General features: G+C 40.4%; 1 protein-coding gene across 1 annotated transcript in view; it reads right to left on the bottom strand.

Moving 5' to 3' along the window:
- Nucleotides 1-509: 509 nt before the first annotated feature.
- The window catches only part of LOC132400884 (uncharacterized), an 85585-nt gene continuing 71264 nt past the window's right edge, over nt 510-14830 (bottom strand). Inside the window, exons 21-23 of the mRNA XM_059982389.1 lie at nt 12114-12301; nt 6150-6283; nt 510-2921 (exon numbers count right to left, since the gene is read on the bottom strand). Coding sequence (XP_059838372.1) covers nt 2689-2921; nt 6150-6283; nt 12114-12301 — 555 coding nt within the window. The 3' untranslated portion in view covers nt 510-2688. The remainder of the gene's footprint in view (nt 2922-6149; nt 6284-12113; nt 12302-14830) is intronic.

The raw sequence follows: 14830 nt of genomic DNA, 5'->3' as shown, positions 1-14830 counted from the left end.
GCGACAATAATAAACCAATGACTAATTCTGATACTGTAATAGGTTATCAACCCGAAACATTAGCTCAGCTTTCCTCTAGCAATACTGCCTCATCAGGTGTCTTATTTCCAGCATTTTAGAAAAAAAATCAAAATGAATTTGTCTTACTTGAGATTAGAAATGAAGGAAAAGTCCTACAGAAGTCCAATTTGGTCCAACTTGAAGATAAATGGCCAAGGAAATAATGGCCCCATGAAGTTATTTTTGTAAAAAGCACCTGGGATGCAATCCCTACAAGGGTGATGGGAGACAGATTCAATTGCTTCCTTGTAAAGGAAATCCAATACACAGCCCTGCTCTCTTCCTATACATCCAGCAAGATCCCCCACTTCCATCCCTGAGTATCCACTCCATTTTTTTGCAAAATTAAAGATTTTAACCCGATGCTCAGCAAAAAATGGAATGAGCTCTTGAAACAATTCATTAAATGTTTAATGTCAAAAATACATTCATTTAGAACGTTTGCGAAGTTGTACGTAGCTTAAAAGTACTTCACTTTATTTCAGAATGATGTGCAGTTTGATTTCACAATTTTATGGGAAGTTGAAAAAAGGTTTCTGGTTGACATGCTTTTTTTCCCCAAGTTAAAAGTGTTTTGTGCACCTAATACAACACAATACTTCAAGAGCAGCCATCAGTAATACTGTGATGTGTGAAATAATAGATAGTTATTGATGGGGAAGGGGCTGGAGAAACTTGTTAACAGGGATGGGTTTCTCTTTCCCAAAGACCTAAGATATATTTCTTATTCAGAAGTGCCATTCATTATTAGGGTCTGAAAATACTACATCTAAACTGTTTTTAAAAATGTTTGGCAGTAAAGCAACTAGAGCCATTTCTGTGCAGATTTCTTCCCCCATATTATGGATGTGCTCAGTTTCTTTTCATAAAAAATAATTAATTTTTTTTTTAAAGAAACAGACAAAAATTGAATTGGACAGCTTAAAACAAAATGTTTGAGGGATTTGTTTATTTTTCGGTGGCAGTTCTTCATTCCTGAGTTCCAGGACAAGATGAATCATTCAATAATTTTTTTTGCAAATTCCTTGCTCATGTAACTTTTCTCCATTTGTCAAATACAAGCAAGAGAACATTATCCAACCAACAGCTATTTGAGAGAACTTTAAAACTATTTTGCTCAAGTTTATATTAGTATTTTGCATGTGCTATACTTGATATCAAATTGTTTTCAAAAATAACATCAGGCATACAAGGATTGGCAGTATAGTTCCTACTATTTGATTTCAAGGTTATTTCAATTATTTTTTTTATTTCTGCTACTATACTTCTAAAACTAAATTGGTTTGTACAAGTTGGCTTCAAATAGATATCTTGTCAAAATAGCTTCATATTTATCAAGACTTTAACAGTATTATCAATATAAAAGCAAAACATCTTAATGTTGAGACAAACATTGGGACAGATGCAGATCCCAAAAATGATCATTGTAGTGTTTTCGCTGCAACTGCCAACTCTTTCCAAAGGGGCATTAAGTTCTGCCTTATTAATGGCACAAAGTAATTAACGCATTGTAAACTCTGGCAACAGTCTATGTCTAAAGCAGGTTGCTTTTAGGAGTTCTAAAAATTATGGCCATGTAAAATTACGTGATGAATATTCCAGGTCAATTTATATTGGAATAAATCATTTCAACATGTGAATTCTCCAGAAAAAGTACAAATGGCATTAACCCAGATTATAAAAATGAATAAAACAACCAATTTTAACATTAGCTATAACATTTTTATATAAATGTATTCACATGAATGACCTTCAATATACAGTAGATTGATAACTTTGAATTGATTAGAATTTGGCTTATTACCTCATTGTTCACAAAATTGTCAGTGATTTTGTTTCTAAGGCACAGATTTTGAATAATACAGAAAAGAGCTTTGTAGAGTCTATGGAAAATTTTAATGGATATGGGATCCTTTATACATTTAAGAAGACAGAACTTCTCCTGTAATGCTTAGTGCAGTAAACATTTCTTTAAATGAAGGTAGAGATTGCTCATGTTATTGTGTTTAAATAAATAATATGGCAAAAGTTTCGACAAATGAAAGACTTGCTCAAGTGGATGCCAAAGTTTTTACTCTTTCCCCCGCTGTCCCCTTACAAGGGGTAACACATATGGTTTGATTGAAATGTTAGGCAAGGATTCCTTTTTGAAAAGACAGTGAAGACAAAGAAATGGCACCCCAAGTTAGATTAACCCATTCAGTTTTCCTCTGCTCTCTCCTTTTTCAATTTTCTCTTAATCCAGAGGATGTTGGCTGTCCTCACTCAGTAACCATAATCAACCCAAGCCCAAAATGAATGTCATTGGAAGTGAGAACTTCTACCCATTCATCTTATGGCAGTCAGGATACAGAAATAGCACAATCACTTCCCTTCCGGTATCCACACACGGAAAGAATGGGAACACAACTTGCTGAAGAAAACTTTAAACTATCAAGCTGCAAGCACTGATAACTCTGGGGTTATACATGCCTCTTTAAACAGAATCTATCTAGGAACAAATTGTAAACTGCTATAAATAATATGAACCCTATTTTAGAATATTGCTGTCAATTAATTTTGCTTAAATAATTATTGCATTTGAGATTCATTAATGAAAGTCTTAAAACACTGCTCAATATTTATAAATTAAAAACACTTCCTATGAACAATTTTGGGACCAAATTCATTATATTCTTCTTGGCTGATCCAGGCACAGTCCAGGGCAGATGAACTTGCCAAGGTAGCACCTCCACTCCACACTGTGAAGTCGCGATTTGCTGGGCTTGTAACATCCACATGCCCCGACAGGTCTAGAGGAACCATGGAAGAGATTTCTTTTTGTATTCTTGCTGGTAATCCAGTTAACATGGTGTTTCCACCTTTAAGGGAATTAAATAGGTTTAGAACACCAACATCTCCAAAGTCATTTATTTAGCAACTAATTTCCCTCACCTCTACTATCTCAATTATGATGTGTTTATCAAAACCTTGAAAACTCAATACATGTTCTAGAATCCACAAGGCTAACATAGTATTAGTGTTTGACAACTGCCTCATTGGAAACACTTTTTCTGACTGGTCTGTAAACAATTCTGGAAAAACAATCCTCATTGAAGGTCACAAACTTGAGTTAAGATAGAGAAATTATGATTTTTCTATTTTGTTAATGACTTAATTTTGGAAAATAAGTAAGGAACAATTAAGCTACAAAGAATCTAATGCCTTTAAAATATATAATTTTCCGCAATTTGAATGAAGCATAGACCACAGACTGGGTCTGTGTGTGGGGTAGGAAAGCAGGAGGCAGTGAACAGAAAAGGTGGGGTAGGAAAGCAGGAGGCAGTGAACAGAAAAAGGTACGCATGCATGCATATAGATGGCATGCATATTAAAAAAAACACTAGCACAGGTAACATGCAGAAAAAAATGGAAGGTCTGGGAAAATGTACTGCAAGCAGCCCAAAGAATGTTGGGCACTGGCAGGATTCACTGGTAAGTGATCAAGAAAGCACAGAGTCAAAACTTAACCTTGTATCTAAACTGGGTAAATTTAACTGGGTAGAGTTGAGCTTTAAAGGTAGCACAGATAAGTGGTGACTTTTTTGCATGCAGCTCCAATGGGAATTCCGTTTACAGCTGAAATTCACAGCCATAGCATGGGTACTTAAGATAGCAACATCATTTTAAGACTAAAACAAAATCTTTATAAACTCAAATAAAAATCAACAGATCCCCAATGATGTATTCAGATCACGAGTGCAGTTTTCCTTTCAGAAAACAGAAGCATGAAAGACAAGCCAGTCTGCGAGTATGACTGAAGCACAGAGGCCTTAGACCCACACTGTCTTGCTGCTCTACTCTGGAAAATAAAACTTAAGACCTCAGAGCAAAATTGCAATATCGGAGGAACATCAGGGACTGTGTGCGCTTTGCTTTATTGAAACATGGTTCACCCCCAGCATTTCAGATGCTGGTAACGGTGGTGTAGTGGTATCGTCACTGGACTTCGAGGCTGATGGTCCTGAGTTCAAATCTGGGCAGCAGCAATATTTGCGCAGAAGAAAGGTCTGGCAATCTATTTCTATCTTGCCAAGAAAACCCTATGGACAATTACACTATCCTCGATGACACTCCACTTCAGGCCAACATCAGGCAGGCACTGGAGAAGCTGAGCAGCAGTCATGAAACAGTGCACCTGGATGCTGCTCCCATTATTAATGGGAATTTTAATCACACCAGCTTGAAGAAGTCTCCAAACAGCTTACCACCAAAATACCACTTACCACTTATGGAACCAGAGGAGCCAACACACTTACCACTGTTGTACCATCAAGAACGTTTACCATGCTTTCCCACGCCTGCACCTTAGAAAGTCTGATCACCTGACTGTACTTCTACTCACGGCACATAGGCAAAGGCTAAAGGCTGCAGAGCCACTGATGAGGAACAAGAAGGTATGGTCAAGAGATGCAGAGGAACACTTACAGGACTGGACAATACTCAGGCTCTCATCCTCAAATTTGAATGAATACACCACAGTTGACACTGATAAAAACACAAAATGCTGGCAGAACTCAGCAGGCCAGACAGCATCTATGGGAGGAGGTAGTAACTTCCTGATGAAGGGTTTCGGCCTGAAACGTCGTCACTACCTCCTCCCATAGATGCTGTCTGGCCTGCTGAGTTCTGCCAGCATTTTGTGTTTTTATTTATTTCCAGCATCTGCAGATTCACTCATGTTACAGTTGACACTGACTCCATCTAGACCTGTGTGGAAGAGTGTGTGTCTTTGAGAACACACTGGACATACCTAAATCAAAACCCATGGTTGAACCAGGAGATTCTGTCTGCTGAGGACTAGGTCTGTGGTATTTAAGACCGGTGATCCAAAATTATACAAGTAGTCCAGGTATGACTTATGAAAGCACAAAATCAATTCAGATTAAAGTTAAAGATGATATTGGATGCACATCAGCTATTGCAGAGTTTGCAGGCAATTACTTTCTACAAATTCAATTCAAGTTTAATTGTCATTCAACCATACATGAATACAACAAAACCCAACATCAAGACAGGCTGTGATGCGTCACTCCCAGGCGAGCTCAACACTTTCTATGCACACTTTGAAAGGGAGAATAAAACTTCACCTGTGAACGTCCCTGCAATATCTGGTAACCCTGTGATCTCTGTCTCAGCGGCAAATATCAGAACGTTTTTCAAGAGGGTGAACCCTCGCAAGACATCAGTCCCTAATGCTGTACCTGGTAGGGCTCTGAATTATGTTATTAACTTCCTAGTACCCTGAAACCTCGTCCTTCATAAGACTCCAATACTTTCCCAACCATTGAGATTAGGCTAATTTCCTTTCTTTTGCCTTCCTCCCTTTTTAAATAGTGGAGTGACATTTGCAATCTCCCAATCTTCTGAGACAATGCCAGAATCAAGTGATTCTTGCAAGATCATGAGCAAAATATCTGTTCTGTTATCTCTTCACCAACCTCTCTCAGCACTCTGGGATGTAGTCCATCTGGTCCAGGTGACTCATCCACCTTAAGACCTTTGAGTTTGCCTAGCACTTTTTTGATGCAAAAGTAATGACACTCATTTCCTGCTCTCTGTCACACTGCTAGTGTCTTCCACAGAGAAGAGAGATGCAGTTCTCATTAAGGTCATCTGCCATTTCTAGAGGTCATGGGTTTAGGGTGAAAGATGAAAAGTTTAACTTGATCATGAGGGGAAACTTCTTCATTCAGAGGGTCATGAGAGAGTGGAATGAGCTGTCAGTGCAAGTGGTCCAAGCAGGCTCGATTTCAATTTTCAAAAGTTTGGATTGGTACATGGATGGTAGGAGAGGCTTCTGTGCAGTACTTTTCCTCTGACCAATGCATATTCCTGAAACACGCCAGTAAAGACAAACTAGGCAGCTGCATGCAACAGGCATAAGCTCCTGAAAGGCTACATGCACAAAGAAATGTGTTAGATATTTTTCATAAACTGAACATACTCTGTAGTAATGAATAGACACAATTTACACATCACCGGCCTGCTAAGTAATGTTGTACTATTATTTCATTATTTAGATCCAGGTGGTCAGTCAGTCAACTTACCTGAAAGAATAATATTTGCAACAAATGTTTTCCGTAAATCGACATCACAGAGAATGATAGAGCGGAGAAGACTCTCATGAATTCCATAATGATCTTTTCCAATCACCTCTGGCTTAAACAAGATCTCTGGAACTCTGGAGAAAGGCAATTAAATTGACATTGAATTTATATGTTTAAGTAAAAATAATATTCACTTTTCAGCACTTTTCACTGTATAATTATAAAAAGTGTGGAACACTCAACCTCAGCTTATTTTCATCTCCTTACCACAGGGACTAGAATATTCATGGGACACAAGACCAGTACTGGAAAGCTGTTTCGTTTGATCCTTTCATTTCAGAATTCCATCTCTGCTTAAAAGGTCAGAATTGAATTCCTTTTGACAGGATAGCAACATGGCAGGGAAATGCCTAACCAAAACACCTACTCACTGTGTTTCAGAGCCAGCTGCGATGCAGATTCCCAACACTAAACAGACCATCAACTATTTACTGAGATAGAAATACAGTCCGCCCTCCTTATCCGCGGATTCAACCAACCGCAGATCAGGAAAACCCAGAAGTTCTCTCTCCAGCACTCGTTGCTTGAGCATGTACAGACAATTTTTTTGTCATTACTTCTAAAACAATACAGTATAACAACTATTTACATAGCATTTACATTGTATTATGTATTATAAGTAATCTAGAAATGACTTAAAAGTACAGGCAGTCCGCGGGTTATGAGTGAGTTCCATTCCTGAGTCCGTCTTTAAGTCGGATTTGAAGTCGGAACAGGTACATCCAGTATTATTTAACGTCAGTTAGTCAAACGTTTTTCTTAGTATATAGTACATATTTTACCTTTCTATGCATATAAAACACTTAAGAAACATACGTATTCCAATAATTAAACCACTGCGTTGCTTAGTAATAATTGCAGCTTTCGTTGGGGCAGGGCCTTTCACATTCCCCATTAAAATTGTTCCGATCGTTGACCGACTGTAGCCTAACACTTTTCCAATGACCGATGGTGTTTCACCTCTTTCTGATCGCGTTATTATTTCCACCTTACTTTCAATCACAATCATGATTATTTTCGTGAATAGAAACACTGTGGATTCAGAGCTGTGCCGCCAGGTCCTAATGTCCACTGCACGGAGACATGTTAAATAAAGCCCAGGGTTCCGCTGGGTCATAAAGACCACCACACTGACACACGTTAAATAAGGGACTTGAGCATCCGCGAATTTTAGTATCCGCGGGGGGGGGGGGTGTCCTGGAACCAATCCCCTGTGGATAAGGAGGGCCGACTGTATGAAAGAAAACAAGGTAAAATTGTTTGACAATGCTCAGAAATGTTTATTGCTCAGCATGTTTATGCTAAAATATTTGGCAGATATTTCAATGCCTCAACATGGCTGTCCCCAGTTCCTATGAGTTTTTGCCTGTTCCAGAAGGGTAGACAAGCCAGTCTTCCTTCTCAAGCCCCGCTCCCAGCACTTGGACATACCACAGCACAGCATGGGCCTTCTCAGTGCAGAAGGCCCAATGACAGGACTCTCCCGACCATGGAGAGCTGGAGAGGACTTTCCCCCAGACTCACTGGCTGTCAGTGTGTGATCAGGTCCGCTGAACACGTGTAAACATCTCCAACATCTACAAACACTCCTTAATGCTCAGGATCCACAAGAAGATTCAAATATTTAAAAATGATTTCTCAACATTTAAATTCATAAAACTAGAAAGCACAGCCAAATAATAGAGTAAAATCATTAAAACCAACTTAAATATTAACAATATTACTTACCTGTCTCCCAGCAGTTAAAGTTTCCATTCATGTGATTGGGGACTGCTGTGTTTGCACCAGGTTACTCTGGCGCAGGATCAGGCAGATTTCAAGAATAAATCAATTGTGCTGCCCCATTAGGCTTCAGGAGTTCTCTGCACTGGGCAGGTGGCATCAGGGAAGTAGACACCTCTCCTGACTGAGACCAAAGTTAGTGCTGAAATCCAGCATTTCAGAAGCGTGGCTGGGCAAATTACTGGCATTAGAGCTAATGAGGGGAATGTGGATTCGCTCATTACTTGTCCTTTATCAATATGACTCCAGTGATTCAGATAACTAATACAAAATGTTTCACTGCCTTTGGAAACTGCATAGCCAGCGAACTTCCCTAATCCTGGCCTTATTACAAAGCACATAGCTGACACAGTTGTAGTTACACTGTCTGTGAATCTGGCAAGAATAAAAATAAATGTAATTAATGTATGATTAGTGCGTATGGGTGTTTGATGGTTAGTGGGGATTTGGTGGGCAAAGGCCTCAGTTCCATCTCTGACCCAAGGCAGAGGGGATGGTGGGATTGTGGAACACTGGACAAAACTAATCGCACGTGTTAAATGGGCAAGAAACCAGGTAAGAGCGGGCTACTTTTCTCGCAATATCAGTCGATGGGGAATTGCTGGGATTTCCCCAAGGAGCTCCGCTGGACCGCAGATCTGCTGCAATGGCCATCCCTTACACCAGGGAACATCCCAGCTGAACGCATTCATTTAGTAGACAAGAATAAGGGCTTAATGATAAAAACATACTGCGGTTGTTTCTATCAGAAACATGGAAGTGTGGGAGTAGGCCATTTGTTTCTTTGAGCTGCTGTTCAAAAATAAAAAAAATCAAACGCAGCTGATCTTCTGTCTCCATATTCAGTGCATTTCCTTCCTAAGCATATTCATTGACTTGGCCTCTGTGGTAGAGAGCTCCAGGGTCACTAATGCGCTAATTAATAAAACATTTTAAGCACTTTATTACTAATTGGCGTTTGAATGAATTATTATGGGTTCATAAATGTTTCTGCAATAAGAGTCATCTAGAAACATTCAGGGGCACAGGCTTGCTAGTTTAGTGTGGTTTGTACTCCCCGTCAGGAACAGCTATTCCCCTTCAACCATCAGGCTCCTGAACCCACAGAAACACTTTCCAAAGACTCTGCAACTCAGTATTACTTGCTTAGTTTTTAATTATTTGCACGAGTTGTCTTCTTTTGCACATTGGTTATTTAGCAGTCTTGGTTATTTATTGTTTTTTTTATAAATTCTATTGTATCTATTTTCCTGTACATGCCTGCAAGAAAACAAAACTCAAAGTGGTTACAGATGCCTAATTTTGATGATAAATTTACTCTGAACTTTTCCTCACTTTCCTGATAGTATTATATTAAGCCCTCATACCTGGTGACACACAGAATGCTATTAGCTTTGAATGAGCTGACTTTGGACATCAACTTGATAAGTGATGTATATAGAGGCGAGCCTGTAAATAGGACACCATGCTGGAGGTAAACACAGATAACTGCTGACAGAACATTTGATAATGTTGACCAACCTTATTGCTTTTTCTCAGATAATTACCAACAGGAAACAAATATACTTTCCTGATCCTGAGGGTGATAAAGGCAGTTTATGGCATGTTGGGGCACAGAACGTAAAAACTGGAACCTCATGTTGCAAGTTTACAAAACACAGTTTATACTGCATGTTGTAATGTGAGTATTATTAAAAGTTAATACTAATTGGGGAGCTGTTGGTAGCAAGAGGCAGGTTCCGGGGTTGGCGGGGTCTTTACTTCCGCTCTTTCTACTCCCTGTATGCATTGTATATAATTCCACCACCCATGCCGCACGAGGTACCTGGAAGCCTCTGTATTGTAAATACCATTTACCATCCAGATAAAGATGCTCTTTTGGCCATCAAGCTGTCGAGTGGTCTTTTTGTAAAGTAGAAGTTAGCACACTGCACTTAGAACATCGTGTGCTCTTCTGGTCACCACACTGGAGATTCAACAAGATGTTGCACAAACTGGAGGATTACAGTTATAGCCACTGGTTGGATAGGCTGACCACATTTTCCTTCATAAGTCCTGATCACAGCCCAAAATGTCTACTGTTTATTCCTCCTCATAGATGCTACCTGACCTGTGGACTTCCTCCAGTATTTTGTGTGTTACTCTGGATTTCCAGCATCTGCAAAATCTCTTGTACTTTTGAAGTGGATAAAGCATTGTAGAATGTGAGTAAGGGGTAAGGTGAAATAAGCAGAGGAGTTACATGAAATTGGCTATTGGGCAAGAGAAATGAATGGAGACTAACCATATATAGTTCAGAATGTCCCTATACTTTAAAAATTGCACATGCTTGTACGAGTGTGTCCTCATTAACCAGTGCAGACTGTTCCAAGTAAATACATACAACATTAAAGAAAAACTATTGAAGCTTATATAAAAGCAGAGCTGTAGCAATGATTCCCATTACCACAGTGTATGTCAAGGACTGGCCTAGACAGAACTCGGGTATAGATATGAGCTTCAAAGACCGCTTTGAACCAAATAAAACATCTAAAGCTTTGAGTCTTGGAAGTTAATATCCTACAACTTCAGCTTGTAACAGAAGCACCACTTGTATCATGTGCAGTAAAAATTTACATAAAACTGTTAATATTTTCAATGGAAATGTTGATTGCCATTTTTTCCAACAACCTCCTTTGCCTAATTTATTAGAAAATGGAAACATTTGACTTTGATCTAATATGCCACATTCGATCTGGTACAAATTAATGAGCTCTGTTATGCAGATACTTAAAAGTGCAAAGGGAGATGCAGAATTAATATGCATGATATGATCAGTCAGTTCTTGGCTTGCAGGTGTAAATACGAGTTGCTGCAAATTCAAATTGGCATCCGATTTTCAGAATTCTGTAATGCGACGTGGTACCAAAACAAGCCCAGAAGCACCATGGTGCACATATATCTTGCTTTCCAGGTAATCAAAAGAGCCCAAGGACTGTTGTATTATTCTGCCACTTGTACCCAAGTAATCGATAACCCCATATTGGCAATGACTGTATTTTAGATTTCTGATTAGCTGCCTTGTAAAAGGGAAACAAGGGATGCAGCACCTGTTTTAATCCAATGTGGCTTCATGCAAGAGGACGTACAGGAGAAGACTGGTCTGGTTCACTCGGGATTCCAAAGGGAATGCTGCAACTGAAACAATGGCAGACCAGTAAAAGATAAATTCAACCCTTAAAAAAAACCTCACTAAGATTCTTGCAGCCTGCACAAAATGAAGCCGGAGGATAATTTTGGGAGAGACAAGAGAAAGGAGAGTCAGCCTGGAAACTGGAACAACAAACAATTTGCTGGAGGAACGGAGGAGGTTGAGCAGAATCGGGGGGGGGGGGGGGGGGGGAGGTTTGGGTAAAATGTTGCCATCTCGGGTTGAAACCCAGCATTATGATCACAGTCATTTTGTGATGGCTCCTTGTCTCACTATTGGGCTGTGTTTCTATTTATGGACGAGACGAGCTTTAAGCAATTCACACAGCCTTGTGGACCTTCTCTTTGCCTTTCTCTGATACCTCCCTTTGCTGGGCACTGCTGATCTATTGCTACCAGTTTAACACAAGTTTTATTCATTTTTTTATAGAACCTGGTTGTAAGCAGCAAGGGCAGCATTTAAGGTTCATCCCTTACTACCCTTGAGATGGTGGTAGCAGTGAGCCATTTCCTTTAACTACTGCCATCTTTCTGGCAAACGTACTCTCCCAGTGCTTTTGTAAAGCAGAATTCCCGGCAACAGCAAGATCTTTCCAAGTCAGGGTGATGTGAGACTTGAAGGTAAACAAGCACGTGACGGTGCTACCCTGTGTCCATTATCCTTGCCCCCCTTGGCGGTAGATGTCAGGTGTTTGGGAATGCCAAGGAAATACAAGTACAGCTCAAGGATGATTCACCCAACTTCTTTCCCTCCACTCCACAATATCCTCATTTCCAAGAGAGGTTATTAGATAAGCCCAAAGCTGAGGAGGTCAGTGGATCCAATGGTCAGTATGTCTGCTAGGTAAAATTTACAATAAATCAATTAATTGTTTTAATTTGTTTCTTATCTGTGTGCCCCGAATCGCAGGAGCAGATTAATCGAGAGTTTACCTGAACAGCTCATCTCCCATTGTAATTATCTGTCCATCTGGCAATGTGTACTGCAGCTCTCTGACATTTTCAGGGCTACTTAGCTCTGCTTCGTAATCTCCAGAAACGTAACAGTGCTTCTCCTTGATATCTCGGACAATTTCCCGCTCTGCAGTCGAATTAAATGAATATCCTCTTTCTTTCAATAGCTGTAAAGCAAGACGTTGCTAAATTATTTTGAATCTGAAATAAAACAAACCACATCCATGGAGACAGGAACAGTGTCTGCAACGTTTAGACCCACAGGCTAGATGCTGCTGTCCACAACAGGGGGGAAGTTCCTGATGTCCAACCATTTGAATCCCACTCCACATTCCCATTCCATGGGCTCCTCTGCTGCCACGATGAGCCCCCTCTCAGCTTGGAGGAACAACGTGTCATGTTCCATCTGTGTAGCCTCCAACCTGAAGGCATGAAAATCAATTTCTCCAACCTCTGGTAATCTTTTAACCACTCCCCCCCCCACCCATACTCTGTTTTTCCATTTCCCCATTCTTTAATCCCTTCTCTTCTCCTCATCTACCTCTGCTATCCATCCTCCTCCTCTTTCTGTGGTCCACACTCCTCCATCAGATTCCTCCTCCTTCAGCCATTTGCCTCTTTCACCCAATACCTCCCAGCTTATCACTTCATCCTCCCCCCCCCCTCACCTGGCTTCCCCCAGCACCTTCCAGCATGTGCTCCTTCCCCTCCCCTCACCTTCCTATTCAGTATTGGGAAAGGTCTCAGCTCTGTTCCTCTCCATAGATGCCTGACCTGCCAAATTCAACCAGCATTTTATGTGTTTTACTCTGGATTTCCAGCATTTGAAGAGCCACCTGCATTTATTATTTGTTGCACAAGCTGCAAAGTTTATCCAGCATTTTCTGTTTTTATATCAGAAACTATTCCCCTCAAAAAAGAAAATACAATACAGCATAGGGAGAGGCCCTTCAGCCCTCAATGTTGTGCCAACTCATCACTCTAATGACACCTAATTTAACTAACCCCTTCTGCCTGCACACAAGACCATAAGACATAGGAGCAGAATTAGGCCATTAAGTCTGCTTCACCATTCAATCATGGCCAATCCTTTTTTCCCACTTCTCAGCTTTCTTCCCGTAAACTTTAATGTCCAATCAAGAACTTATCAAGCTCTACCTTATGCACACCCAATGACCTGGCCTCCACAGCCGCCTGTGCTAACAAATTCAACAAATTCACCACCATCTGCTTAAAGAAAGTTCTCCACAACTTGATCCTGAGGCTCTGCTCTCTTGCCCTAGACTCCCCCACCATGGGGAAACATCCTTTCCAGATCTCCTCTGTCTAGGTCTTTCAACATTCAAAAGGTTTCAGTAAGATTCCCCCCTCATCCTTCTGAATTCCAGAGAGTACAGATCCAGACCCAGAACCATCAAACGTTCCTCATATGATAACCCTTTCAATCCTGAAATCATCCTTATGAACATCTTCTGAACTCTCTCCAATGCCAGCATATTTTTCTTAGATGAGGGGCCCAAAACTGTCCACAATATACAACGTGAGACCTCAGCCTCCAACTCACATCTGTACTCTTATATTCTATACCTCTTGAAATGAATGTTAACATTGCATTTGCCTTCCTTACCAGCGACTCTACAGTTGAAGTCAGAAGTTTACATACACCTTAGGCAAATACATTTAAACTCAGTTTTTCACAATGCCTGACGTTTAATCCTAGAAACCATTCCCTGCCTTAGGTCAATTAGGAAACTGGAAACTGGCCTTAGAAAATTTGTGGGCGGAACTGAAAAAGCATGTGCGAGCAAGGAGGCCTACAAACCTGACTCAGTTACACCAGTTCTGTCTGGAGCAGGGGTCGGCAACGTTTACCACTGAAAGAGCCAATATGGACCCATTTCCCACAGAAAAGAAAACACTGGGAACTACAAAACCCGTTTGACATTTAAAATGAAATAACACTGTATACAACGGTTTTTTTTTGCCTTTATGCTATGTATAAACAAACTATAATGTGTTGCATTTATGAAATTGATGAACTCCTGCAGAGAAAACAAAATTACATTTCTGCATGCAACAAAAACATTTTGAACTCCGAAAAAAAGACGTTGGGTTGAAGATTACTCCATAGTTAGCCTACCTTGGATCGAAGAATTAAAAGAAAGCGCACACTGGCTGGTGTCAGGCATTGGCAGTGGTGATGTATATTAATAGCGATAAAAAACACGTTGTAGCAGCGTAGCGCTACACACAGCGCTAAAATAAAGACACTGCAGTCAAAGGTAACTTTATTCGAACTAAACAGCCTTGCTTTAAAGCCTCCCTCAACCCGTCCCTGTGGGCGCGGATGCTCCAAAAGACATGTACTCACAAACCCCCGTAGGCTATCTCCCTTAGCCGGAACGGTGGCTAATTGTGAGCCGGTTCGGATGTGCCAGGAAATGGGGTCTCCACAACGTTTTTAGATTGTACAAGATCACCATAATCTTCAAATTTCGAATTACATTTCAAAAACTAACAAACCACAGGGAGCCGCAGCACAGAGATGAAAGAGTAGCATGCGGCTCCGGAGCCGCGGGTTGCCGACCCCTGGTCTGGAGGAATAGAACAAAATTCCAGCAACTTACTGTGAGACGCTTGTGGAAGGCCACCCAAAATGTTTGACCCGAGTTAAACAATTTAAAGGTAATGCTACC

This window comes from Hypanus sabinus, chromosome 10 (assembly GCF_030144855.1).
Source record: "Hypanus sabinus isolate sHypSab1 chromosome 10, sHypSab1.hap1, whole genome shotgun sequence".
In the NCBI taxonomy this organism is placed as follows: domain Eukaryota; kingdom Metazoa; phylum Chordata; class Chondrichthyes; order Myliobatiformes; family Dasyatidae; genus Hypanus; species Hypanus sabinus.
Note: the sequence above shows the minus strand (reverse complement) of the source record. Positions and strands in the feature narration are given on the sequence as shown.